This window comes from Penicillium samsonianum (assembly GCF_028829775.1).
Source record: "Penicillium samsonianum strain IBT 33392 chromosome Unknown utg000004l_segment0_segment0, whole genome shotgun sequence".
Taxonomy (NCBI): Eukaryota; Fungi; Ascomycota; class Eurotiomycetes; order Eurotiales; family Aspergillaceae; genus Penicillium; species Penicillium samsonianum.
In genome coordinates, this window is record NW_026643262.1 from 4,444,999 (window position 1) to 4,470,880 (window position 25,882).

Consider the following 25,882-nt stretch of genomic DNA (forward strand, 5'->3'; position numbering starts at 1 on the left):
CTTAGGGGTTCCCATAATATTTGTATGTCCCGTGGAAGTACCTGATGCGTCGATGACCAACAAGGCAATTGCGCACGCAACCTGGGTTGGAACAACCCACCGCGTTGTTAAACGCGTTTTGTGTTTGCTCCTGCAGATAAATAAAATCTCACTGGCTCCCATTACCTCTTCCTTTTCTCGTCTCTCCAACACCACCTGTCCTCGAACTTATCAACTCTCTTGACACAAAATCGTTTGACACGCCTACAATCCTCGATAGGTCTACTGTAGACCATGGAATACTACGAAGAGCCTGAGGCTGCGTCGGCTGCGGGCACTGCCTCAGCTATCGACGAGGTCTCGGCCGCTGAAGTTGCTTCTGTGGATGGTGGTTCCAACGCTGGAGAGGCGCCTGTTAAAGGCGTTCTTTCTGGTGTCGGTCCCAACGCCGAGGCTGCTCAACGAGTTGCTCGTGAAAAGGGTTGGACTGATCCAGTTCCTTTCGAATATGCCGAGCTTGCTAATAGCAAGGATCATCGTGATTGGGCTGGAGTTGCTGTTCGTTATGAATGGAAGGATGAATATGGTGATGTCGGCCCTGCCGTCCCTGAATTGGAGGACCAGCTTTTCCGTGGCGAATTGATTGCTCGCGCTGGGGCTAAGCTCGACGAGTAAGTGACGTGAATCTGACGGTTGAACACCAACTTGATATCTAACATATCTTCTTCTCTAGGCTGAACAGCTACAAGGTCAACATCGAGAGCCCTAACGAGATCAAGGCGGTTACCGAAGTGAGTCTGCGAGAGAAGATAGCAACAATTTGCCAGTCTGACGATCCATAGTGGGCAAACTTTGGTTTGCATCCGGTCATGCTCGAGAATATTCGTCTCTGCGGGTACGAACAACCCACTGCGGTGCAGTCTTATGCAATCCCGGCTGTTCTGGCCAACCTTGATGTTATTGCTGTGGCCCAAACTGGTATGTGCTGCGGAGTATGATGTTTGGCACAAGTTGGTCCTAACAAAACATAGGCTCTGGAAAGACGGGGGCCTTCCTGATTCCAATTCTTTCCAAGTTGATGGGCAAGGCGAGGAAGCTGGCTGCTCCTCGGCCTAACTTCGCGGAAAAGTTTAACCCAAGGGAGGATGCTGTTCGAGCAGAGCCTCTGGTTCTGATCGTCTGCCCCACTCGGGAATTGGCAACTCAGATCTTCGATGAATCGCGTCGTTTGTGCTATCGCTCCATGCTGCGTCCGTGTGTCGCCTATGGTGGTGCTCCTTCTCGCCTCCAGCGTGAGGAGCTTCAGAAAGGATGCGATATCCTGATTGCCACTCCCGGCCGTCTTCTTGATTTCATGGAACAGACTCATGTTCTGTCTCTCCGCCGCGTTAGGTATGATTGTGACTTACTTGATATACATCCATGCTGATTTGGGTACTAATGGTATTTCAGGTACACCGTCATTGACGAGGCAGATGAAATGCTGGAATCAGACTGGGAAGAAGAGTTCAAGAAGATCATGTCTGGAGGAGGTAAGTGATTGAAAGCGTTTGCCATGGCGCGCGCTCTCAACCCCACCTTGATGCGTTTATGCGTTTATGCGTTTTTATGCATTTCAGTGTTGCTGACTTGAGAAAGATGTGAACGAGGATGATGATCACCGCTACTTGATGTTCTCCGCTACTTTTAACAAGGAATTCCGTAAACTTGCAAAGCAATACCTCAGCCAGGACCATGTGCGCCTGCGCGTTGGCCGAGCCGGCAGTTCGCACCACAACGTTGTGCAGGATGTATGTGAAGCACTGAAATTGGGAGGAACTTGTGGGGTTTCAGATCAACGCTAACTTAGTGAAACTTGAAGATCGTCTGGGTTGATAAGGACAAGAAGATGCGCGCGATTTACGACCTTCTAATCAGCATGCCGCCTGTTCGTACCTTGATTTTCGTCAACAGCAAGGAGCAGGTTGATTTCGTCGATGATTATCTCTACAACTCTGGAATGCCCACCACCTCGATTCACAGTGGACGCACTCAGCGTGAACGCGAGGATGCTATGTGAGGATTTCTTTTCCCTCCATTCTTTTATTTTACTTTACTAACCCATCAAAACAGGCGTGCCTTCCGGTCTGCAAAGTGTCCTGTCATGGTTGCTACCGGCGTCTCCGCTCGTGGGCTCGATGTGATCAATGTGCTCCACGTCGTGAACTACGATCTCCCCAGCGCTATGCACGGGGGTATAACTGAATACATTCATCGTATTGGTATGTGCTACTCTAGCTTAATATCGCTTTCTACCTCATCCTCCCGATGAACTGCCGCTAATACGTCTTTCAACCATCAACAGGCCGAACTGCCCGCATTGGTAACGAAGGCATCGCCACCTCTTTCTACAATGAACGCGATGATGATCTTGCTGAGGATCTTGTTAAGATCTTGGTCGAATGCAAGCAAGTGGTCCCGGAGTTCCTTGAATCCTACCGCCCTGAGGGTGATGTGCTGGAGTTTGACGATGACTCTGATAAGGAATTCTTTGAGAATCCGTCTAACGCTGGTTCTGACGATGGCTTTGCCACTGCCTCTGACACTGGGGCTGATGCTGAAGCTGAAGCAGGATCTGCTGCCGCTGAACCTGCTGAGGCTGAGGAGAGTGACAAAGTGGTTGCAAGGGATGCTGAAGATGCCAACAAGGAGCCTGCTGAAGACGACGAGCCCATTGTCGCCAAAAGAACTGTTCCCAGGCCCACTGTTACATCCGAGGAGGAGGAGGAGGAGGATTATTCTATCAGAGGGAAGCCTGTCTCACACTCGAGCGAACACAAGAAGGGAATCGAAGAGGAAGCCAAGCGCGAGAAGAAGAAGGCTGGTCTGGGAAGCTCTCAATGGGCCCCCAAGGAACCCGCTCCCAAGAACGAGGATTCATTCTGGTTCTAGAGCTCGACCTTTCTCTCTGGTTATGCTGAGCGCGGAAGATCAACGAACACGAACGACAATGGTACGGAAAAAAAAAAACAGAAAAGTGAACCAAAAAAATGGAAAGGAAAGAATTCCAACGGTAGAGAGGATGACTTTACGAAGTTCGAAATTTTACCCTGGACAACCAGGATCAGATCTCATGCCCCGGAGGAAGTTTTGAGGGCTTGATCTCTCGACTACTTGCAACCTGGATCTGTGGAACATAAGGCCTTCTCTCCTGCATCTTGTATCAGGATTGGATCGGTTTTATCGTGAGTGCTAATGCAGTGATATGGATGCAAAGGTTGTGGAGATGTGCCGCACTACGGATTTCATGGGTTTATGCAACTATCTAGTTTCATTTTCATTTTTCATTTCCCCTGTAGATTATAGATTGTAGAATGTAGAGAGTAGATAGTATAGAGTATACAGTAGAGATGTAAAAATGTAGAGATGTACAGACTTAAGAGTATAGCTCCTGCCTGTGTAGATGAATAGTCGATCGTTCTTGACTCTTTGGACATCTCCGAGTACATACACGATGCTTTTACAACTTCCACCCTGACCTCTTCAACCGAAGCACATTCAATCTTTTTTTCGAGATAATCGTTCATCATGCATTGGTTATTCATAGTTTCTGCCGCTCTTTCACTATTCCTCCCAACCTCAGCTTTATTTCACGGAAATGTTGACCACGGCCACTGGAACGAACTCCGAGGGCTCACCCACATCACTTCGTTCAACGCCTCGCAGGCAAATAAGTCAAGCCCTCCTCTTGTCATTGACACCTTCAAAAATCCAACCCGCAACGACCTGGGATTCTGGCACGGCTCCGGCGAGAATCTACCCGTGCAATATGGACCGGGCTTTATTCGTCTATTCCCAACAGACCCAGACCAGAACTTTCACACACAGTTCGATTCCCAAGCCTGCTACAGCCTGATACCCTGGTACAACGAGTATTTGCATGTCATCTTCGAAGGCACGGATCAGTACAGCATCTCTTTTAATCAACACAACGACGAATGCAACCCACAACGCAGTCCCTTCCCCGGCATTGCAGACTCCGTCCAGGCGGAGCGGTATGTGGTTCACCCTGACTCCGAGGCCTTTGGCGAGGATGACGATTGGGACGATGATGACGATGACTGGGATGACGATGATGATATGGACACTGATGCTGGGCGGAACAAACACAAGCATGGAAGGTCAAAGGGTGGTAGACGCAAGCACCCCCATGGAAATACCAGAATTCCAACGGGCCGTCGTGAACTCTATGTCCCTCTAACTCATTTCGATATCGATTTCAATCGCGTCGTGTCGGTTTCATTCCATGGCTTCTATACAAAGGAACCTATTACTCTATATCATGTGGAGATCGTGCCTGATATTCCAATGCCAACGCCGGAAAATGGCCACTATCGTTTGCCTGGGAAGTTGCCCAATGGGAGACTGGTTCTCCGTTGTTCCCGTCCGAACTCCTTTGCGTTTGGTATCGATGATGGACAGCCGCAGTTCTCTCAGCGGGTTATGCGCATCCTTGACGAGGAGGATGTTCGGGTTACTTTCTTTGTTGTTGGGGCTGGACTCAGGGATCGGTCGAGCAATTTCACAGAGTTTTATAAGGAGATGTTGAAGAAGGGGCACCAAGTTGCGCTCCATTCGAATACTCATCCAAAGTAAGTTTATTCTGAATATTGTTTTCATGTAAAAACACTGACATGGCGATCAAGGATGGAATCATTGCCAACCGTCCGTGAGATTGACGATGAGATCATCCAGTCCGTGCAAATCTTTAGAGACAAGCTGGGCATCCAGTGTATGTCAGCCACTGATGCATGCTTGAAATGATTCTGACACAGTGAATATTTGCAGCTTCATACTTCCGCCCACCATTCGGTACAGTAGCTGCCCGGCTGCGCCAGGAGCTAGCACGACACATCCCAAACCCGTACATTGTGAACTGGAGTGTCGACGTCGAAGACTGGCTATGGGCAAACACGTCTACCCCAGAGAAGCAGGTTGAAGCCTTCTTCCGCGGTGTTGGCAAGGGCGGGAATCTTGCCGTTATGCACTACCTGAATCCGACTACCATTGGATACCTACCAGGGTTCATTCGACATGTCAAGAGTGCGGGATACCACATCATGCGAATCGATCAGTGCTTGGAGGATGTGTCCGCTCCACCGTTGTGATTGGACAATGCCGTGAAACCCACAGCAGGAGTTGTCCTGTGCATATATTCTTACTTTATAGTCTCTCTCCTAATTGGTGTCCTGACGCCGCCCGAGCAATGCTAGCTTTCATTCGTTTCTTACTCTTATACAATTAGCTCTTATAACAGTGAATCAATGACAGCAATTAACACTTGCGGTTCCACATGTATTGAGCGATCAAGCAAGTATATAAAAGGGTCCAACCAAGCACCAAACGCCACGAACTCAGCTTGTCTATCCAAGCTTATCATCAGCCAGAACATAGAATATGGTAATACAGGAACAGAAGAGAAGGAAAAAAAACGCAAGCTCTCCAGAATCACCCGGTATGCCCAAATACCAGACCGGGCTCCAAACCCAAGCAATCGCCAAAGCGTTCCGATTTCTCGCTCGAGATGCAAGCAACAAAAACCAAACAAGAACATAGATAGCAAAGAAATCAACATATCATAACAGAGATCTTCCCCCAAAAAGCAATATCTAATCACGACAAACAACCTCAGTCCCCAAAATCAGGCTTCCGACACAACCCCTTCTTCTCCGTCATATCACGAATCCGACTAGTAATCCAGCCGGACGTTGCATCACCACCCGGAACCGCATGTCCGAGACGCGGGTTCGGACTCGTGAAGCATTTACTTTCACGGAAGGCGAATTGCACGCATGTTTTCTGCGTCTCGCAGATTAAGCGGCAGTCGTGGAAGTTGTGGGCGAAGGGTTGCTCTTCGCTGGCCATGTTGTTCCAGTTTGGACGTATGGGTTGGGTGCTTATTTCGGGGAATAGGTATTCGCGGAAGAGGTCGCCGTGGAGGAGGATTCGTTTGTTTTTCTATTGATGGTATGGGTTAGAAATGCTATGATGTTATGGAATGGTAGATGGATGTGGGGAGATTCGGTCGACTCACATCACGCCAGCGCTTTTGTTCGAATTTCCATAAGTTCTCGATCTCGCTTGGTGAGAGGTGGTGGAGGCCGACGGCGATGAAACACCATGGTTTTCGGTAGAAGTCTGTCGTGAACTCGTCCAGCTCGCCGAGGTTCGAGTTCTGAAGGATCGGCCATGTGAAGTGTAGATTGACGCCTGTGTTGCTGAGAACCCTACCCAGCACGCAGTCGCCGGCCCAGTGCTGGTCTGTGAATGCGTTCAGCTCGACCTCGCGCGTAGTGTACTCGTCGGAGGCGCGTTGCAGAGCAGGGTTAGAGAGCATGAAACCCGAGCCACCGTGTGCGAAGATAACGTCTGCGATCTGGGTCTCCGTGCCGAGATACTGTGGCTTGGTGTGGTCGAACCGGGCCAGCCAGGTTAGGACCGTTGGCCATGAGATGTAGGTGTCTGCTTCAACGAAGATGAACCACTTCGCGTCTGGCTTGTAGTGTAGCGCCTCCTGTGCCATTGGGAGGAACTTCCATTTGTCGAGCTTCCAGCCTGGGTTGTTTGGTTTTCCGATGGCGGAGTTTGCTTCGTCGGAAAAATCCTGTTGCTCTAGACCCTTGCGGCCGTATTTCACGATGCGGTGGTAGAAGTCGAAGTCCGGGTTCTTCTTTGCGGCGGGGTCCATGTTGCTGAGGACATCGTGGATTTTGACGCCTTCGATTTCTTCTGCGAAGTCGGAGTAGATCACGAAGTGGGGGATACATCGTAAGGTTGTTTTGAAGTGGATGGGGACTTTCTCGCGCGATTCCGTCACTCCGGTCTTCATTACCACGAGTACATCTTCGATGCCTGGTAGGGGCGGACAGAATGGGGCTGGTTCACCGTTCTCGTCGAGGGCCGGGGGGACTTCTGTTGTTGTTGTGAAGTGAGGGCGCCAATTGCGATTGTAATCGGAGAGGAAGCCGATGTGGTAGAGGAAGAGAAGCGCAATCACGGTTGCAACTGCAATCAGGCGACGACTGAACCGGCGGGGCGCCATCCTGAGAAATATGAGTACACCAAACAGAGAGCAGATCAATTGGTCATTTTCTCCAGAACAGTGCTTGAAATTCGGATCTTTTCCCCCCTCTCCTGTTAACTAAAGGAGCAAAGAACTGGGGAAAGGTCGGAGCTAAAGAGGATCGACGCCGAGGTTTGCCGCTGACACATCGGGACGCGTAGCCCAAGTGGAATTTGGAGGTTTTAAAATAGCTGCCCCTTGAATCAATTGCTCTTGGAGATATGATAATCCCTTGTTATAATTGAGAGATACCTAGGTATTCCCAGGCTTCTTCATTTCTTCAGGGGTGAAGAGCTTACGGGGTCCCGCACGACGTCAGGATCCACCGGGATCAGCACGGGCAGTGCTGGATATCATGACGCATTGAATGGTTGAATGGTTGAATAGTTGAATATTTGAATCGGCCATAAGTTTGAAGTGTGTCAAGCATATACAGCATAATGCCCTTCTGTACATAGTTTACACTGGAGTAAACATAATAGGCTGTGATATGGACACCAAATTATTGACTTAAAACGAGAACAGAACAGTGCATGGCGCATCGAGCTATAAGGACGATATATATAGTTATATGATTATATAGATACATAGTACTAAACAGAACCAATGACAGTATAATTGATTCAACTCCATGACCCGGGAATCTCCATTATTTGTTTATATTTAATTGTACAACCCCCATAGAAGCATCACTGCGCAGGTTGCGTCTTCTTCTCAATCATCTTCGAGTGCAGCTTAACCAACTCCGGAATAATAAGACTCTCAATCTCAATTCCATCCCGGCTGCTCTCATTAATTTTCTCAGCCTCCGCCTGCTCCAGCGTCGACGAATTTCCCTTCTTAGCCTCCGCCAACCCAACCTGATCCTCAACACCAGAGATACTCTTGCTGCGCCTGGACTTGGGAACCCGGAGCCAGCGCTCATGCGGCTCATCGGGGGTAATGAAAACGACCTCCCACTTGCGCGTCGAAAGCAAATTGCCAATCACTAGGTGGTGGGAGTAGCGCTGCAGCGCAGTGAGCGCCTTGTATACAAGCAGCGAGGGATCTGTCTCCAGCTTAAACGAGACAATCATACTCCCCTCCGGAGCCCAGCCATCCACCAACTGGTGCAGGAACTTAGGCACGGGGTCGAGGTTGACGACGAGCTTCTTGCTATTCGACGAGGGCTTTTCTTCGTTCTCACCCGTGTAGATCTCATCCGATGGGATTACGCTGCCTCGCATATGCGGAGGCAGCTCACCAGACTGGATCTTATGCTCTGCCATGCGACTGCGCGGGATGAAGAAATCGCTGACGGCAGCGGCAAGGTAGAAGAGCGCATTCGGGCCAAGCGGCTGCATCAGCTTCGCGATTGACCGCAGCTCGAACATGTATTCCGAGACGGTCGTGAATGGCAACAAGAGTAGACGATTGTTCTGCTTTGCGTACCGGTATTTCCGCAGCACGCTGCGCATCTCGTCTTGGTACTCGTCGCGCACCATGATAGGTCCATGGCCAGGGTTGGAGGAGTCCGCCGACGCCGGCGCCTCATCCATGAAGTCCAGGAAGCAATTGGTCGAGTGGCTGTAGTGTCGCGAGTATGGTAGGAGACTGTATTGTCGGTGTAGGAAGATCACTGCGTATCCCTGCTCGAGGAAGTACTCGGCTGATGTGGCGCCTCGAGTTCCCGCGGAGAAGTTGTCGATGAACCGTACGGTTTGCGCTTCAAGTGGTACTGTTGTGCCGCCGGATGTGACGAGTACTACGCGTCGATTCTCCTCCACGTGCAGGTCAATGAATACGCGTGCCAGCGCTTCATGTCGTGGTAGGGCCTTTGGTGGGGGGTATTCGTTGAAATAGACGGATTCTGCTTCCGCTGGGGACATTTCGCCGAGTAATGGGGCGGCCATTGTTGCGAATGTTGATAGAAAACGCTTTGCGACGGAGAAAAATGGTTGAACAATGCTGAACGAGGGATCTGCCAGGTGAAATGCAGTTGATGAGATGCCGAGGATGCCGCTCTGCGCCCTAACGCCTTGGTGGGGTTGCAGTGGGTGTTCTTTGATGCCGGTCAGCTTTCCACGATTGGCCGAGGGTCTCGTTTATTCACGAAATATCTAGGATTTCTTTATGTTGTACATTCAACGATTTTAAAGGTAACTAGGTAGCTAGGTTGAGCTACCCCTCTATCATATGGTGTGGGCGTTGAGACAAATCAACCTGATCCGGCACTAGCGCTCCCGTTTGACCGAATGCGTGACGATGAATACTTGGAATATCTGAGTATAGGCAACTCCGGACAAAGTGAAGATATCCAGAATGTCACTATGTCACTCGTGCGCATCACCGAGATGCCGAGGAGCCACTCGGTCACGTGGATTCCATATGCGGAACATGTAATCCTGTGCTCCGCTTAGGCCGCTCCAGGGCTCCAGGGCTACCTAGGTACTCCGAAGGGATTACATAAGAGCATTTAGTTACGCCAAAAGATCAAAGGACAAACAGAACCTCTCTTTGTCTCTGCAGCGGTATATATATTAGGCCCTAACATTCGTTAGGGACCACAAACACATCTGGTCATCCCGCATGAGCTACATGATACACATACTACATCGTAGAGTGCAATCTGCCAAAATAGATGTTGCTATGTAAGGTGTATTTCACTGCAGATACCGACTGCGCAAGGCTTGGCTGATGGTACTCATCCGACTCGCCATTCCACCATGCTGCATGTTGCTTAGAAGGGCCTCCTCCAGGGCTGACTGAGTAACGCTTGCATCTGACCGGTCGATCAGTTGGAATCCAGAACCCTCGGTTTTGGGACACATACCGTCGAGGTCACTGAAGCTGCTTCCCATGCTGGGAGTACCATCGCTAGCTTCGCGACCGGAGGCGGTGGACTTCCGGGAATTTTGGCGCTCGGCAGCGCGCTGGGTGCTCAGTATCGATGCCCCCTGGCTGGTCCGTCTGGGTCCACTAGGTAGGCTGCTAGGCCCACCGGAGCTCATAGAGCTAGTGGATGACTCCGTAGCTACCGGTACCCTGGGACCAGACCGCTGCTCGGGATGTCGCCGTTGTGCCGCTGCTCGCTCGGCATCTAAACGGAGGGTAGCGCTGAGTTCCTGGACTGGCCGCTCCCGATGGGTATGCTCCTGTGCTCGGGCTAGGGGGAGGAACGCTGGTGTGTCTTCTTCGTCGTCCTCGTCATCCCGGAGACCAGAGCGGTCGATGGAGAATTTGCCAAACCGTTTGAACATAGGTGCACGCCTAGTTGTGTCCTCGTCGTCGGATGCTGATTCTTCCGACGAGCTCGAGGATAGAGGCTCTTCCTCGAGTGGTGGAGATCGGGGCAAAGACGCGATGGGTGGCTGTTCTCGTCTCACAGCCGGAGGCCGACGACCAAAAGAATCCCAACGTGATTCTTTGTCGTCGGTTGTCGGTGTGCCGGTGCGTGTAGGGTCCCGAGATCCGCGAGTGGGGTTAGTAGCTGTAGTTGATGTAAAGCTCGTACGTCGGTTCTCAGGGGCTGCAGTCAATGTCAAACGCGATCGATCCATCGGCGGTATCAAATGTCCTTTACGAAGACGGGTAGGGTTTCGGTCCATACCTCGTAGAGGGATATCTTTCTGTTGAGATACTTGCCGTGATGGCGCCCGAGAACCTATTGACCATCAATCTCAGACCATAGTGAATATGAAGCAAACACGGTATATACCTGGTACTGGCGTCTCTCTCTGTGACTGTCCACCCAAGGCCGTACTCCCAGAGACAGATCCTAGAGTTGGGGAAGGAGAGTTCGACTGCGTAGTGCCGACCTTGCGCATTTGAGCCCGAACCTGCGACAGCTGACGATCATAGAGCCATGCCGCCTGCTGAAGAAGGAACTGCAAGGTGACATCGAGGTTCTCTGCCCTAACCAACCATGTTAGTAGCCCTCAGCTTGGAATGTCCGGGGTAGCGTGTAGTTACAGAGCTTTCCCTGTGGCGATGTCAGCGATGTCAAAGCTAAACAATGCAAAGCAAAGTTTCAATGAAGAAGCAATACATACAGTCTATGTCACCTTTAGATGGTCGAGAAAGGATATCCCATAGCGCTTGGTCTTTGGATGCATTCCATTCCACCTGTTTACGTCAGTGGACACTCAAAGAGTTTCTCTTGGGGAGACTTGCAGGCGGCGGGTCGACAAAATCGCCCCTGGGAAACGGTAAGCGTATAAAGACTGTGAAATTACTGTCGACGGGGTCGACTTTGGTGGACATCCTGTATATTGCGCGTAGATTGCGATGTTGAAAGCGAGATCTCTCAACGCTCTTGTCCAGCTTAATAAGTAGTTTATGTTTGGTTAATGAAACCCAAGACTGATGACTTTAGAAACTATAGTGGTTGTTTCCCAGACAACTTGGGACTCCAAAAGGGAACAGATGCGATGGCGATGAGCGTTGGAGATGAGCGTGACGACGGCAGGCGGTCATTTTGATTGGCAGACAAGGTGCGTGGAAGGAAATGAGGCTCTGCGTGGAACTTTCCAAGGTTCCTAATGCGGGGAATTGAGAGCTAATTGATTGGAGATTCGATACTGCCACGGGCGATGAGGTATATCGACGCATCAGAACATTCCAAGGTTGGCATGGTTCACATCACCCAGATTATAGAAGTAGAGTATTTCCAAAAGAATACGGCGGTATAAGTGTTAGTGTCAGTCTTGGTAAGGTCACCCTAGTCAGTCCGATTGTCAGGGAAAAGTTACACTGTATAACTACTGCAAGGGTGCCTTGAAATTCGGGCATAACTATCGTACCTTAACTATAGATGGTCTTTTACAGATTATTATTAGATAGATTAGATATTAGAAACGGGAAATAACCCATGTTAGTCGATTCCTGGTTTTGGTACCTCCGTTAGGCATTGCAAGATGTCAGCATAGACTAGAAGAGGGTGGAGATCAGCAGTGGCATCCTAACCCCAGGCCTCGGCTGAGACTCAGCTCCAACATACTACATCCTCCCCCAGCCAACCATGGATATTCTCATGTATTATTATAATAAATGTTTTGCATTCATCATTCGAACATTTATGCGCGTTGCCAGAAGTGTATCGGCCAATCCAGATGAAATACGCCATATCAAAACCCGAGATGCTGGCCGAACCATCGCGGTTCATCAGTATCAGCCGTCCGGCTCAGGCCCAACACCCGTCCTCCTCAACTTTCATGGAAGTGGCTTCGTGCTACCCCTCCATGGCAGCGATGATGAGTTTTGTCGGCGAGTCAGTCAGGAAACCAAGCACACTGTCTTAGACGTCACCTATCGTCTGGCACCAGAACACCCGTTCCCCGCCGCGCTGAACGATGTGGAAGACGCCATCAAATATGTGTTCACACGTCCAGATGAATTCGACCTGACTCGTGTATCTATATCTGGATTCAGTGCTGGGGGCAACCTCGCGCTGGCAGCTGCGTCAAACCTGTTCCCTCGCGATACGTTCCGCTCCCTGCTAGCAATCTATCCTGTGACCGATCTAAGCCCTGGCCCTGCTTCGAAGATTGCCCCCGCACGTGGAGACTTTGCAATTCCTCTTCCTGTCATGCGCCTCTTCGACCGCTGCTATATACCCTCATCCTTCGACAAGCGGGACCCGCGAATTTCGCCGCTCTATGCCCAGGCGGATCGATTCCCACGACGTGTCCTTATGATCACCGCAGATGGCGATACTCTTGCGCTTGAAGCAGAGGAACTGGCCCGGAAGATCAAGGAATTGCAAGGCTGGCATGTGGTCAGCGAGCGCATGCAGGGGTGTAGCCATGGATGGGATAAGAGCACGAGGGTGGGAACTCGGCAATACCAAGCTAAAGAGCGGGCGTACCAACTGGCATTCGACATGTTGAACGAGTAGACCTCGGGAGCTTATACTTTGACTATTGACCTAGCTCCGCATGGCCTGATCAATGGTATGATCCATACTTCCATTGGACCGAGGCTATTTCAGTAGCCCTAAGCCCTACCTTCCCGATATGGCCATAATCGAGGGGTTTGAGGCTTGATAAAGGGATGTTTTCCAGGATTAAGCGTATAGAGTTGGAAATGCAGGTTGGCGCAGCTATTTAAACAAATGCCGAGATGTTTACTGGGATAGTTCAATATTCTCCGATATACATATACAACTATATAAGTACATAGTACTCCGTACTCCATATATAAACAGTTACCGCATTTTGCCATACAATATCCCGAAGATGTCAAGCTTAGCCCGTTTCAAGGTGAACCCCATTTGTCCCGGAGTAGAACCAGGGATTGCGTCAGGGCCACCCGTGGGTCAATTTGATTATTATTTTTTTTTTACCAGAAATTGCCTAAAACGCCAAAACATGAGGAAACAAGAAAAACAAGAGCGTCAGGTCTTTGGTTCCCCTTTCCACTTTCTGGCCCCTTTGTATTAGCTTTGACCCTCCTACCGCCCATAATTACTTTCTACTGTCCTTACAACCCCTCCTTGAAAGTCCCCTGGATGCCGTCATAGAACGCGTCCATGTTGTCTATTATTCTTAGTTCTACCTGACCTTTACTTTCATGTGCGCCCGCTGGTTAGGTGCCACATACCTCCTATAACTGTACATACAATGGAGTCGACCACCGGGCCCATCTTCGATGAGGCCCAATATCGTACCGATGTCCTCCACCACCCCTCACCGGAATCCGAAGCAGCGCAGGCGCAACACCTAGCCGAAGAAGCTCAACAACTGGGTCTGAAGGTGCCAGAGATCGAAGCATCCGCACCATTAGCTGCCTCGATCGCCTCGGGAGTGGTCGATCTCTCCTCGCCAGCTCTGTCTTCTGGATCATCGACCGATCGGAATTCGGTGTACGGCTCCGTTACTCCGTCCCACGAGCCGTCCTCCCCCGTGCCATCCGTCCTCGATCAGATCGTTTCGTCGCTGTCGGATTTCACACTTTCCTCGGATCGCACTACGGCTTGTAGTACGCGATCGCTGGCTTCGCTGTCTACGCGCCCGACCTCGTTTTGCTCTAGTGAGGGGAGAACGGGCCTTGTTGGGCATGGATATAATGATCCATTTGATGATGCCAGGTCGCATCGGCATTCAATTCTCAGCGTTGCATCTGCCGACAAGAAGGAGAGGCGACGGAGCAGCTTGAAGTCGGCCATTGGGAGAATTCATTTCCGCAAGAAGCGCACGTCCTCGGCCATTGACTTGCCCTCGGAAGGGCGCATGACTGTATCTACTAGCGACAAAGGCGTTGAACATGTTTTCTTCGAACCTGAACCGGAATCTAATGAGGCTGCCCATGAGGATGTCCCCCCGCACGCGAGCAGTGAGGCCTCACTTCTCAGGTTGGAAATTCCTCACTTCAGCAAAGAGGAGTTACAAAGGACTCTAGACGATCCGGAGCTAAGTGAGATCCACGAGCGGCATCAGATGGAAAGGAACCGACATCTTGCTTTCCAAGACGCCGCTCTGAGTACCCTCCGGCGTCGGCACCAGACCGCTATGTCAGAGCAGCAGTCTGACAACCAGCGCCAGGAGGATGAGAAACGCGAGAAGGTTCGCTTTACACAAAATTCCATTCTTGATTTTTTTTTTCCCTAGGCTAATAAGCGCTTGCACAGAACATCGAGGCCATCGCCCAAATCGAAGAGCGACAACTGGCGGTAGAAATCGAACAGCAACGCGAGTTCGATCGAGCCAAAATGAACTCGCGCACTCGCATCAAGCATATGGAGGGGTATCTCCGCAATACCAGTCCACCGCCATCCCCCGCCGGAACACCGACCAGAGCCGAACGATCCCAACAATCATCGGAATCATTATCGGAATCCGACTCAACTCCGCCAGCCCGTGTGTTCACTCGCCAACACATGGAGCAGCTAGAACAACAATACCATTGCCACAAAAGCATGGATCAGCTTCACGACGCCCGCATCAAAGTCCTCCGTGACCGCCAAGAAGTCAAGCTGCAGGAAGCTACGGCGCGTATGGAAAAGGAACTGGATGAAATGTGTAACCGACACATCCAGGATGTTGCTGCCTTGCAAACCGAGCACCAGCGCGAAGAAACCTGTCTCATGCAAGCCTTGGATACGAAAAAGACGACTTTGCGGCACCGCTGGTATTTGGAAGAGGCTGTCCTACGTCGGCATCTCGAGGTACGACATGGCCAATCATATGGTCCTTTGCCACTTGTCGCTTTCACCACCCCCAACACCCCCATTGCTGTTGCGGAACACTCGCCACTCGAAACTTCAACCCCGGATACAATCCATCCCAGCCAAGATTTTGTGCCTCTCAAATTGGAGACGATGACGTGACATGTACTCAATATACCCTTTTAATCAACCCCCTCTTCAGTCCCTGTTTTGCCCCTTACCCTTCTTGTAATACCTTTGAAATCTGCTTTTGGATCGACGGTCACGTACACATACACGCGTTGCGGCGGCTTCTTGGTCTCATGATTGCATAGCATTTGGTGGAAACCATTGAATAGACATACCAATCATGTTTATAATTAGCTGCAGTGAAATTCAAATTCAATTTGATTCGAACACTTCAAAGTTCATAATGGGGTATCTCTTGCTGAACAAAATAAAACAAAACACAACACCTCATAGCTGCGGTGATCCAGACAAAACATCAACCCTCAACCTATCCAAAACCGTCTCAACCCTCCCCCCACCATCAGTCATCGCATCCTCAATCTTTTTATCCCGACCCTCATCACCAATAACAACAGCCCTCTCCACAACCCCAGCATTAGACAACTTAAACCGTCCAACCCGTCCATCAACCCACTCAATCCGCACATACCGCGATTCAACCGAAACAGCAGCTAACGACACAATCCCCGTATCCCGATCGGGCGAAACATCAAACGGCAACGACCCCCCGCCCTCACCAACAAGACCCAGTTTCTCGCGCAGGAACTCAATCGCATCAACACGCATATGCCACGCAACAAGCTCCCTCCGAAGCTCGCGCACAAATCCCCGTAGATCTTGATTCCGGACAGAGCTGCCGCTCTTCTTCCACGGCTTCGCGGGATCAGCGACCTCGTCCTCGCCGGATGAACCTCCCCCATCCCCATCCCCATCCCCGTCTTCGTTGCGGCGCGATACACCGGGTCGCGGTAGATAAACACTTTCCAGCTTCGCTATCGATATAAACCCCGGCACGGTGTGCCGATATACCTTCAACATCTTCGTAGAACCCGAACTCGAGGCCGCACGACTGCGCTCATGTTGTAGGACTATGTAGTATGGTTTCGCGAAACGGCCGTTACGCGCGCATATGTCGATGCGCACGCCGAGGAGGGTTCCGGCGGTGGCTCTTGGGGATGGGTCTTTGAATGGGAAAGCTGTTGCACCGAAAGCGATGCGGTGGTGGTTTGAGGAGGTGTGTACCCCGGCAGCGTGGATAATAGGGGAGATTGTTGCCAGGGGGTCGGTTTGGTTTGCGGTGCTGGGGGGTTGTGGTTGTTTGCGGAGGAATTTTTGGATTGGGTCGGTCGTTAGGAGGCTGGATGTGAGAATTCGCTTGTGTTTTTGGAGGTTTTGGACTTGATTTTGGTTAGCTTTGGGAGTTGGATATTATTTTGGATTGGGATGCGTACTTTCTGCGCGGATTGAGGTGATCTCCGTGTCTAGTTCCTCTTCTTCTGGGTCTGGTGATGTGGGGGTGCGAGGTGTGGTCGTTGTCATTTTGGATGTTCGGTTGGGGAGATGGGTGAGATGGGTAAAGTTCTCAAGGGTTGCCCTCGAAAGTTGTCGTAGAAGGTAAGCTAGATGCGTAGAGGATTGGATATTTGGAGTTGTTTATTTGAGGCACGTGATCACGTCACCATCTGACGCGATGATGCAGAAGCTTGGGCTAAATGGGCTGATATTGTTAGATTGTTACTTTATTATGCAAGATCTAAACAGATCCTAGAGGAGACTAAACTTCAAAGGTGCTTAGATTCAGGGTCTGGTTTATATAGATCTGATATGATATAGGCTTATCCCTGCAGTCCTACCGTGTTGATGTGGTGACCTCATAGTGTTAACTGCTATATGTGTAACAAGAGAGAGAGAGTACATATTAAGATCAGATTCAGAACTATATCCATGTCTATGTCCATTTCCATGAGCGACCATTTACTATATAAGGAAGATCAAAATAGACCCTGCCCCGGCTCCCCGGATCTGCAGCCACAGCCAAGAGGCCAGCTTGCCTCATGTTTTTTTTTTGTCATCCTGCGGTTCGAAGATCCCCCACCAAACATCTACTGAGGTTTCTTTCTTTTCATATCCCTCATTCACTCCTTCATTCTCCGTGCAATTAAACATACAGGATACTCAGGGTATCTAAACCTGCAAGACCCCTTCGAAGCCGAACCCTCGATCCATCCCTTTCATTATTCAATATCATAATATCCAACTTCAGTCCTCGATCCAATCAGGACGAAGTTGACGAAGGCTATCTCTCCCTATCATAGCATAACATTCAATGACACGAAAGAACGCGACCCTCTCGAAGCGCCGCTCCAAAGCGAACCTGACAGTTTCTACCGGGTCAAACGGACATGCGAATGGCAAGATGAATAACAACATCGAAATGCGCAGGAGGGACACGCCCTCCATGGAAACCTCAGCCGAAAGAACAGCCCAACTCATGTCACGACCTAGCTTCTCCCTCGACAACGAACCGGTCGTGCCTCAAACCCCAGTCCAGACGAATACATCTTTCCACAACCTACCACGCAGTGATCGCCGCAACTTCCTGCTGCTGGTCTTGCTATACTTCCTCCAAGGGATCCCCATGGGCCTAGCCACCGGCTCCGTGCCCTTCCTGCTCAAGCCGTACCTCTCATACGGCCAGATTGGAATCTTCTCGCTCGCCTCATACCCATACTCGCTCAAATTGTTTTGGAGTCCTATTGTCGATGCTGTGTGGAGTACGCGCTTTGGTCGGCGCAAGAGCTGGATTACCCCTGTCCAGGTTATTGCCGGATTAGCTATGATCTACATGGGTGGCCATATCGAGAATATGATGGTCCAGGCCGGCGCGGATGGTGGCGCGGGCGTCTGGAAATTCACATACTGGTGGTTTATGTTGGTGCTTTTCTGTGCCACCCAGGATATTGCGGTGGATGGATGGGCTATTACCTTGATGTCCCCGCCTAACATCTCCTACGCTTCGACCGCCCAAACGGTCGGATTAACAGCGGGTCATTTCCTGTCCTACACTGTCTTCTTGGCTTTCAACTCGAAGGACTTTGCCAACAGATACTTCAGAACTATCCCCGGAGAGGGCGGTCTGCTATCCCTTGGCACTTATCTCAACTTCTGGGGCTGGGCTTATCTGATCGTGACATGTGGTTTGGCCTTCCTCAAGAAGGAAGAACGCACCAAGGAACGTGACAGCATTATGGATGTGTATAAAAGCATGTGGAGCGTTCTGAAGTTGAAGAACATCCAGACCATCATTCTGATTCACCTTATTGCCAAGATCGGCTTCCAGGCCAATGACGGAGTCACTAGTCTCAAGCTCCTGGACAAGGGTTTTGGCCAAGACAACATGGCCCTGGTGGTGTTGATCGACTTCCCTTTTGAAATCATGCTGGGCTACTATGCCGGCCAGTGGTCAACCAACTACGGAGCAATGCGCCTCTGGGGCTGGGCCTTTATCGGACGACTGGCAGCTGCTGTGCTCGCCCAATTTACCGTCATGATCTACCCCACAGCCTCGGAAGTGCCAATGTGGTACATGCTCACGGTAATTGGTGAGCATGTCCTCTCAACCTTTATGAACACGGTCATGTTCGTCGCCATCTCGGCCTTCCACGCCCGCATCGCCGACCCAGCCATTGGCGGGACATACATGACTCTTCTTGCAACGTAAGTCCTACTATCTGCCCTCTCCCTTCCCTACCCAAATAAACCATGCACACAGTAGCTAACATATCACCAGTGTCTGCAACCTGGGTGGAACATTCCCCCGAATCTTCGTCCTCAAACTCGTCGACATGTTCACTCAAGCAACATGTCTTCCCCCAACCATCGCCCCACCCGCCGACTCCCTCAAGGACTCCCTCATCACAACGGCATTCTCCTGCGCCCTCGAGCCAGAGAAGAACCGCTGCATCAACGGCGGCGGTACCTGCCACATCGACCGTGATGGGTACTATATGACCAACATGCTCTGTGTGCTTATTGGCACGCTCACATTCATTATGTTTATCAAGCCCGCTGCACAGAAGCTACAGGACTTGCCTCTCCGTGCTTGGCGGTTGACGTCAAGTTCCCAGCGAGCATGATACAGTTCGTCTACAGTGGTTTTTGGTGTCTCGTGACGGCCTATAATGTCTTTGTATACCCTGTCTGGGATATTCTATAGATTGAATAAATAAATGATTTAGACATGGAGGCATCCTTTTCAACACCTTGGGTGCACTCCGAGACACACGTGCAAGTCACAGAACATATCAAGTGAACTTCTATGTCTCCTAGTGTGGGACAATCTACGTAGTCAACTCAAATTTATCTTCTTTCATCACATGTATTTATTATGCAACCGCAGTATTTGCGTGTTTACCTATACTATCTGCCTTGCCGAGGTCCTTTCTCCTTTCTGTGTGTACACAGAGCTTCCTTTCTCTCGAAAAGAAAGGAATTCACCTTATAATCCTCAACACAGCCTTAGAGGACAAATTCGCGGGGCCTATCTTATAAGCAGGCTTACTATAGAAACCCCCAATCTTTTGTTCTTGATATCTTGTATTGATGCCCAGTCTTGGCCTCACTGGAGCGAAGGTCGTCAGCCTCGTGGGAAGACTGTGGAAGCCTTGCCTCTCGGGACCTGTTTGTTGTTTGTTTCCCTGGTTTGATGCCTGATCTCCATTATCTTCTTGTCTCTCGCTCATTAATGTGAGAGTAACCCCATCATAGCACCCAGACACCTCACAAGCTCTCTGTGCGTTGTCTATGTACTTCAAGCAGCACTACCGGCTGATCCAGGAGCTCTTCGTCCATCGGGCACAGCAAACATGGTATTCTGGTTGGCCCAGTCATCGCTAAAGGCAGCGATTGGAATAGACACCCACAGCATCAAAGGCGTGAAGATGACCTACCAGGTCCCATTCTTTTCCACTCAATACCAACCAATCCTACCACAGCAAGACAACAGCTCTGACAGCTTTTTCATTTTCATTTTCCAACAAAACCTGAGCGATGTGACATAGCATTTCACTGCACACTCTGAGTTGGTCAAGCCCCATGCACTGTTGGTCTCTCACGAGTCCCGACTTCGGCATCGGTCTTTTTTTCTTCTTCTGTAACATTCACACTTTGCATTACAGCCTTGAGCCTCCTAGCAAAGGTAAGTGACATCGGCCCCACGACAGGACTTTTGACGTGACAAAAGGCTAACCGAGACTCGTCATTCCCTAGGTTGGAATTCATCAACATGCCGCATGGGCTGACTTACTAAAATAAATGCGACTGTCGGGTACAATCGTCAGAGAAACTCGGATGCTCGTAAAACAGCCGGTATCAGACAGCCATGAGAACCACCATACATAACCCATGTGCCGTTGTTTTGAATCAGATATTTTGATGCGGGCTCACAGCTACGAAGCAAAGGTGAGAAAGAGCAATCAACATATGTTGTATCTACCTACCGCCAAGCGCCTTTTATAGCTTCATGGGGGGCAAAGAGGGGTCTGTCCAACTGGAGGAGTAAGCAAGCAAGCAAAGCATTGCTGCCTTGCTGCCTGCATGCAACTGCGTCATATTTCGGTATCGAAGAAAGAGAATTTCGATCCTCCCGCCAACAATTGATAATCCTGCAGCCTCTAACGCTGGTGCCAGCGTATCTCCTGCCAACACAATCCTGGCAGTCGGGTCGCAATATCTGCGTTGTTGACACCAGCCCGGCGAACACTTCCCACCAGCGCCATGAAGTTTACCCTCCTCCTTTAATGGCAAAATGTCCTATACCCGTCGTTGCTCCGAGCATACTCCATTGGATACTGCAGCTTTGCTTTGTGCCATCTGAGGGGAATCCGTCTACCAACGATAACGCTGTGCTCATCCGCGAGGTCATGAGGTGAACTCGACCGTGACGGATGATATTGAAGATATTCCCGGGTCTCGGGTTAATAAGACAGCGATTGTACGGTGTTGGAAGATGTATGATCTTCGACACCTAACGTTGATTTTCCACCAGCACCCTGTCTCAACAGAATTTATCTACCAGGACTGGAATAGAAGCCCGGGTTAATATACAATACACTACTCCATGTGTTGAGTTTTTGGCTTGGCACGACACTCGTGAGACTGAGGTAGTCAGACTGGTTTTCGGGGTTTGCAAGACTTACGAAGAAGTGAGGGACACCTGTTGAGGGATATATGTTTTGGGATTCTTGAGAGCCTTAAGAAGGGCAAGATGGGATCGAGTAGCCTTTTAATGTATCTATTGATGCAGCCCTAGTGGTATTGTCCCGTATTCAGGATCCTAGCTGGATAATGTTCCACTATTTGAGCGTAGTGATCTGGAGGAAGACAGCCCGTGTTGTTTATATCTTTTGTGGGAAAATTTCGCATTGATCAGCCTTTGATAACCTGTGTCTTTGGTAAAGTTGTATCCAGATTAAAGGAACGTATCATATACAGGAGCTGAAACATATAACCAATAACTTCTGAGATCATAGGGAGGGCGGAACCTACATAGCGGATTTCCTCTGCCACTTCTTGGCGTCCCCTTTCCGTTTTAGTGATCAGACCTTGCCGCTTTTTGCTCACTGAGTAGAACTGAGCACACCCCCTGAGCGGTCTGATGTGATCACAGATCATTACGTAAGCAATCTGGTCTGACTTTCTGAGCAAGTTAGCAGCCCAAGAAGCGACCTCAATAAAATGCACTACGCTAGTGTCATCCTCCCCCCTCTAAATTGCCCCCATTGTCCTATCAAAAAGGCACTAGCATCATCAATGTGACCATTCATCTTGGTAAATTGACTGCAGTTAATTGAGCCACAATGGGGATTGTTACTTGATCAGCCAATTAGTATTACATTTTATGCTAGGTGCTCCTGGGAATACTTTGTCTACTCGTTCCCATGATCTCCCAATCAGGGTTTGAAGAAGGATTACCGGTGCTGGGGAAAGTGGATGGGTCTACTAGATTCACAATACGGTATGGGACAATAAGCGCATGCATATGAAAGGTTGACAAAGATACGACACGATAAGATGCGATACTATCGTACGATCCGTCCAATGATGCCGCAGCCTATTGCTTCCTACTCGGAGAGCTGAAGCAGCCTGCGGGTTTTTAGTTGGTTAGATAATAGGGGCTTGAGTCCTAGAGATAACTGTCCGGTGAATGAATGAATCCATAGTCTAAGGGTTTTATGTGTTCGAATCAATCTGGAGTGGTGGCGCACGCGTCAAAAGCGAGCTATCCTAGATCTGGGATCAGCCGGATCTAGGACGTTCCACATTATATTAATCATTTCCACCCCCCGCAAAGCGAAATCTTTCTTTCATACGCCTGGTGCGTCTGTTCTCGACGTCCAACGCTGACTCTGTCCACAGTTTGTTACTGCCTTTTTTCCCCTTTCGATCACAAGAATGCGACTGAGCTGTCTTTCCTGCCCTGTTTTCTTGACGGCCACCCGTGTAGATCTAATCAACCCCGTATCACAATATACTTTCGGGTCTGCCGTAAATGGGGAGATGCGTGTTACCGAAGTAAACTTTCCACCTCTGAATTAAGAGGCTTGAAATGGCATCGGCCAAATATCGGACGGGCAGGGTAGTGTAACCCAGGACCTGGGAGGTAACACCGGCGAATTTTGTCGGTTCTATGCACTAGTCACACGCACCCCGGATAGCAGGAGCCGGGGCATGATTGGGCAAAAAGGGGGTTCGAGCTGACAGAGATGTAGGGCGAATCTCACTCAGCCAATAAAAGAGGCTTTTCGGGAGACAGGATGGGTTTAGCGGGTAAGTTCGACCCATAGGCGCCCTGGTGCTTCTTTTGGCCCCAAAGCTTAGTGGCGGTCACTAGCCTGCGAAGGTTTGATATGTCCGTTCCGTGTAGCAGAAATGTAGCATTGCCTTTTGTATTATCCCCGGATCTAGCCAATCACGCCTCTAGCGCCGAATTAGCTCCTAGAAACATGGAAGACCGTAAGCTGGAGTCTAGTTTGTGGTATCATTAGCCGTGAATATGGTGCTATGGGCGCGGGGACTGAGATTTTTTGGTCTAGGGACCCCAGTCCAGAACTCCAACAGTTTGTAAATAAGCGAACTAGAACCCTGCCGGCGTAACTACATAATGTGGTTGCTCTAGCCTCGTTGCAATTACCCCAGACTTTCCATTCATACTTTTCTTCTCCCTCCAACTTCTGCTTCCTACAACCCCAAGATGGCAGTCAGCCAGTCTGTGGTTGGCCGTGCCAACGCAGAGAAGGCCCATGGTATCATTGGTCTTCTCAGAAACCCATTCGTCTCCTTGACATGCTGCTTTGCCTCTCTGGGCTGTATTATGTATGGTTACGACCAGGGAGTCATGGGCCCCATCCTTGTTATGGAGAACTTCCAGAACCACTTCCCAACCTTTGGAGGATCCACCATCCAGGGTTGGCTGGTGTCTGCCCTGGAGCTGGGTGCTTGGGCCGGTGCTCTGCTTAATGGAATCCTCGCCGATCGCATTTCTCGAAAATATGCTATGATGACTGCCGTCTTTATCTTTACCCTGGGTACCGGCCTACAAGCTGGTGCTCAAACACCTGCCTATTTCTTCGCTGGCCGGATTATCGGTGGTGTGGGAATTGGTATGTTCAGTATGGTCATTCCGCTTTACCAGGCCGAAATTGCTCCTCCAGAACTACGTGGATCTCTGGTCTCTCTTCAACAGCTGTCTATTACGATTGGTACCGCCATCTCTTTCTGGCTCGACTACGGCATGCAATTTGTCGGCGGCACGACTTGCAACCCCGAGGGTATCGCTAACCCCTACCTCGCCAGCGGTGCCTTTGACGCTGCCCTTAGCAACGGACATACCTGCCTCGGCCAGAAGACTATCGCCTGGCGCCTACCCCTAGCCCTACAAATTATTCCTGCTTGGATCCTTTTCTTCGGCATGTTCTATTTCCCCTTCTCCCCTCGCTGGTTGATGATGAAGCACCGCGAGGATGAGGCTCTCGCTTCTCTCTCGCGACTCCGCCGTCTCCCATCCAACGACCCTTACGTCCGCGCCGAATTCCTTGAGATTAAGGCCGCTGTTATGTTCGACGAAGAAACCGAGCGCGAGGCTGTCGGTGCTGGTGGTGTTCTGGCTCCCTGGAAGGCACTCTTTGCTCCAAACATGCTTAAGCGTCTTTTCCTTGGCTGCGGTACTATGATTTGCCAACAATTTACCGGTATCAATGCAGTCCTATACTACGCGCCCCAGATTTTTGCCAGTTTCGGATTCAGCTCCACCAAGCAGACTCTTTTGGCTACTGGTGTGACCGGAATTTTGCAGATCGTCTTTACTCTCCCTGCCGTGCTCTATCTTGATAAATTCGGTCGAAAAACCTTCCTTATCGTCGGCGCCATTGGCATGTTCTGCTGTCATATCGTTGTGGCCACGGTCGAGGGTATCTATAAACCTCACTGGGACCTCAACCAGGGACTAGACAAAGGACAGGGATGGGTTGCTATTGTCTTTATTTGGCTGTTTGCGGTTAATTTCGCCTACTCTTGGGGTATGTTTTAGTTTATTATTCATTCCACCTTCCGAACTAACTGTCTATAGGCCCTGTCGCATGGGTCTTGACCCAGGAGATCTTCCCTAATAGCCAGCGGTCTAAGGGTGTTGCCATTGTAGCTAGTACCAACTGGATGTTCAACTTTATCATCGGTTTGACGACAAAGGATATGTTGGCTTCGATGAAGTACGGCACCTACATTTTCTTCGCCGTCTTCAGTGGCCTGGGCGGTCTTTTCATCTGGAAGTTCGCACCCGAAACCAAGGATAAGACCCTTGAGGAACTAGATGTGTTCTTCGGTGGCTCCGAGGCAAGCATTGCCGAGGCCGATCGTCTGCGCATGCAGAGGATTAACGAATCTCTGGGACTGGCTGGTGTTGAGAGGGTCGAGGACCTGAAGGTTGCTATCACCTCGGAGCAGATCGAGATGCAAGAGAGCGAGAAGGCCTAAACTACTGTCTGGGACCCGAATGGGAACGAGGTTGAGTGGATTGTGATTATTATTGATTGCAACGTTTTGTATGCACCTGGGCATGGACAGAGGGATACCTCCAATAACTACTAAGGCTTTTATTATTTCCGAAGTCAGAGTCAGTTTATTCCAAGGTTAACACGACCGGTAAATGATATATTGCGAATGAATTTGAAGATTCAGCAAGTTCTGTTGTCATATATATATTTGGATTTGGTGCGGTCACAACACTATTCCTCTGTTTTTTGGATCGCAATGTCATTTTCATTCAAATCTTGGAACTCGGCAGTCTCCGATTGTTATTAAATTTTATTTTAAGTGAGTCTAATGCATGAGATGATGAAATTCCGTGACAATGAAGTTCTTGGTAAGCGGATGTTCAGAAACAAGAATCAGAACTCCCCCGTGGGGATTTGTGGAAATTGGTTGATCCTCCGCAATCCTGATTTGGCGCTAGTAATTGGTAAAACTCTGTACAGAATGTATTATCGGAGGGAAGGCTTTGTATAATATGACTGGCAACAAAAGTAACAGACAACGAGGTGATGACCGTGATTTATCTCTTTCATAGTAGACTTCGTTCAGGGGCTTATACTGTC

The 25,882-nt window shown here is 49.9% G+C and overlaps 11 protein-coding genes across 11 annotated transcripts; 7 read left to right on the forward strand and 4 right to left on the reverse strand.

The window, feature by feature from the left end:
• Positions 1-273: 273 nt before the first annotated feature.
• N7471_008634 (DEAD/DEAH box helicase) lies at positions 274-2,910 on the forward strand (the record flags this gene model as incomplete). Its single annotated transcript, XM_057281353.1, has 9 exons — positions 274-650; positions 713-770; positions 822-957; positions 1,011-1,371; positions 1,432-1,511; positions 1,618-1,769; positions 1,841-2,034; positions 2,092-2,240; positions 2,324-2,910. 9 exons carry the CDS (start codon positions 274-276, stop codon positions 2,908-2,910), a joined length of 2,094 nt encoding a protein of 697 aa, XP_057135613.1.
• A 636-nt stretch (positions 2,911-3,546) lies between these two features.
• N7471_008635 (polysaccharide deacetylase family protein) lies at positions 3,547-5,126 on the forward strand (the record flags this gene model as incomplete). The annotated part of the gene is made up of 3 exons (XM_057281354.1): positions 3,547-4,610; positions 4,665-4,750; positions 4,807-5,126. 3 exons carry the CDS (start codon positions 3,547-3,549, stop codon positions 5,124-5,126), a joined length of 1,470 nt encoding a protein of 489 aa, XP_057135614.1.
• A 520-nt stretch (positions 5,127-5,646) lies between these two features.
• Positions 5,647-7,060, reverse strand: N7471_008636 (glycosyltransferase family 31 protein; the record flags this gene model as incomplete). Its single annotated transcript, XM_057281355.1, has 2 exons — positions 5,647-5,976; positions 6,053-7,060. 2 exons carry the CDS (start codon positions 7,058-7,060, stop codon positions 5,647-5,649), a joined length of 1,338 nt encoding a protein of 445 aa, XP_057135615.1.
• A 710-nt stretch (positions 7,061-7,770) lies between these two features.
• N7471_008637 (phosphopantothenate--cysteine ligase CAB2) lies at positions 7,771-8,973 on the reverse strand (the record flags this gene model as incomplete). The annotated part of the gene is made up of 1 exon (XM_057281356.1): positions 7,771-8,973. One exon carries the CDS (start codon positions 8,971-8,973, stop codon positions 7,771-7,773), a length of 1,203 nt encoding a protein of 400 aa, XP_057135616.1.
• Positions 8,974-9,723: 750 nt separating this feature from the next.
• Positions 9,724-11,323, reverse strand: N7471_008638 (uncharacterized protein; the record flags this gene model as incomplete). Its single annotated transcript, XM_057281357.1, has 7 exons — positions 9,724-9,842; positions 9,894-10,589; positions 10,671-10,724; positions 10,779-10,975; positions 11,033-11,042; positions 11,113-11,124; positions 11,296-11,323. 7 exons carry the CDS (start codon positions 11,321-11,323, stop codon positions 9,724-9,726), a joined length of 1,116 nt encoding a protein of 371 aa, XP_057135617.1.
• A 757-nt stretch (positions 11,324-12,080) lies between these two features.
• N7471_008639 (putative esterase/lipase) lies at positions 12,081-12,956 on the forward strand (the record flags this gene model as incomplete). Its single annotated transcript, XM_057281358.1, has 1 exon — positions 12,081-12,956. The coding sequence occupies one exon, from the start codon at positions 12,081-12,083 to the stop codon at positions 12,954-12,956; it is 876 nt and encodes a 291-aa protein (XP_057135618.1).
• Positions 12,957-13,680: 724 nt separating this feature from the next.
• Positions 13,681-15,386, forward strand: N7471_008640 (uncharacterized protein; the record flags this gene model as incomplete). The annotated part of the gene is made up of 2 exons (XM_057281359.1): positions 13,681-14,622; positions 14,688-15,386. The coding sequence occupies 2 exons, from the start codon at positions 13,681-13,683 to the stop codon at positions 15,384-15,386; spliced, it is 1,641 nt and encodes a 546-aa protein (XP_057135619.1).
• A 294-nt stretch (positions 15,387-15,680) lies between these two features.
• On the reverse strand, positions 15,681-16,772 carry N7471_008641 (uncharacterized protein; the record flags this gene model as incomplete). The annotated part of the gene is made up of 2 exons (XM_057281360.1): positions 15,681-16,630; positions 16,685-16,772. The coding sequence occupies 2 exons, from the start codon at positions 16,770-16,772 to the stop codon at positions 15,681-15,683; spliced, it is 1,038 nt and encodes a 345-aa protein (XP_057135620.1).
• A 787-nt stretch (positions 16,773-17,559) lies between these two features.
• Positions 17,560-19,369, forward strand: N7471_008642 (SD08430p; the record flags this gene model as incomplete). The annotated part of the gene is made up of 2 exons (XM_057281361.1): positions 17,560-18,950; positions 19,024-19,369. The coding sequence occupies 2 exons, from the start codon at positions 17,560-17,562 to the stop codon at positions 19,367-19,369; spliced, it is 1,737 nt and encodes a 578-aa protein (XP_057135621.1).
• A 729-nt stretch (positions 19,370-20,098) lies between these two features.
• On the forward strand, positions 20,099-20,293 carry N7471_008643 (uncharacterized protein; the record flags this gene model as incomplete). The annotated part of the gene is made up of 1 exon (XM_057281362.1): positions 20,099-20,293. The coding sequence occupies one exon, from the start codon at positions 20,099-20,101 to the stop codon at positions 20,291-20,293; it is 195 nt and encodes a 64-aa protein (XP_057135622.1).
• Positions 20,294-23,484: 3,191 nt separating this feature from the next.
• N7471_008644 (Major facilitator superfamily domain general substrate transporter) lies at positions 23,485-25,262 on the forward strand (the record flags this gene model as incomplete). Its single annotated transcript, XM_057281363.1, has 2 exons — positions 23,485-24,808; positions 24,859-25,262. The coding sequence occupies 2 exons, from the start codon at positions 23,485-23,487 to the stop codon at positions 25,260-25,262; spliced, it is 1,728 nt and encodes a 575-aa protein (XP_057135623.1).
• Between the last annotated feature and the right edge of the window lie 620 nt (positions 25,263-25,882).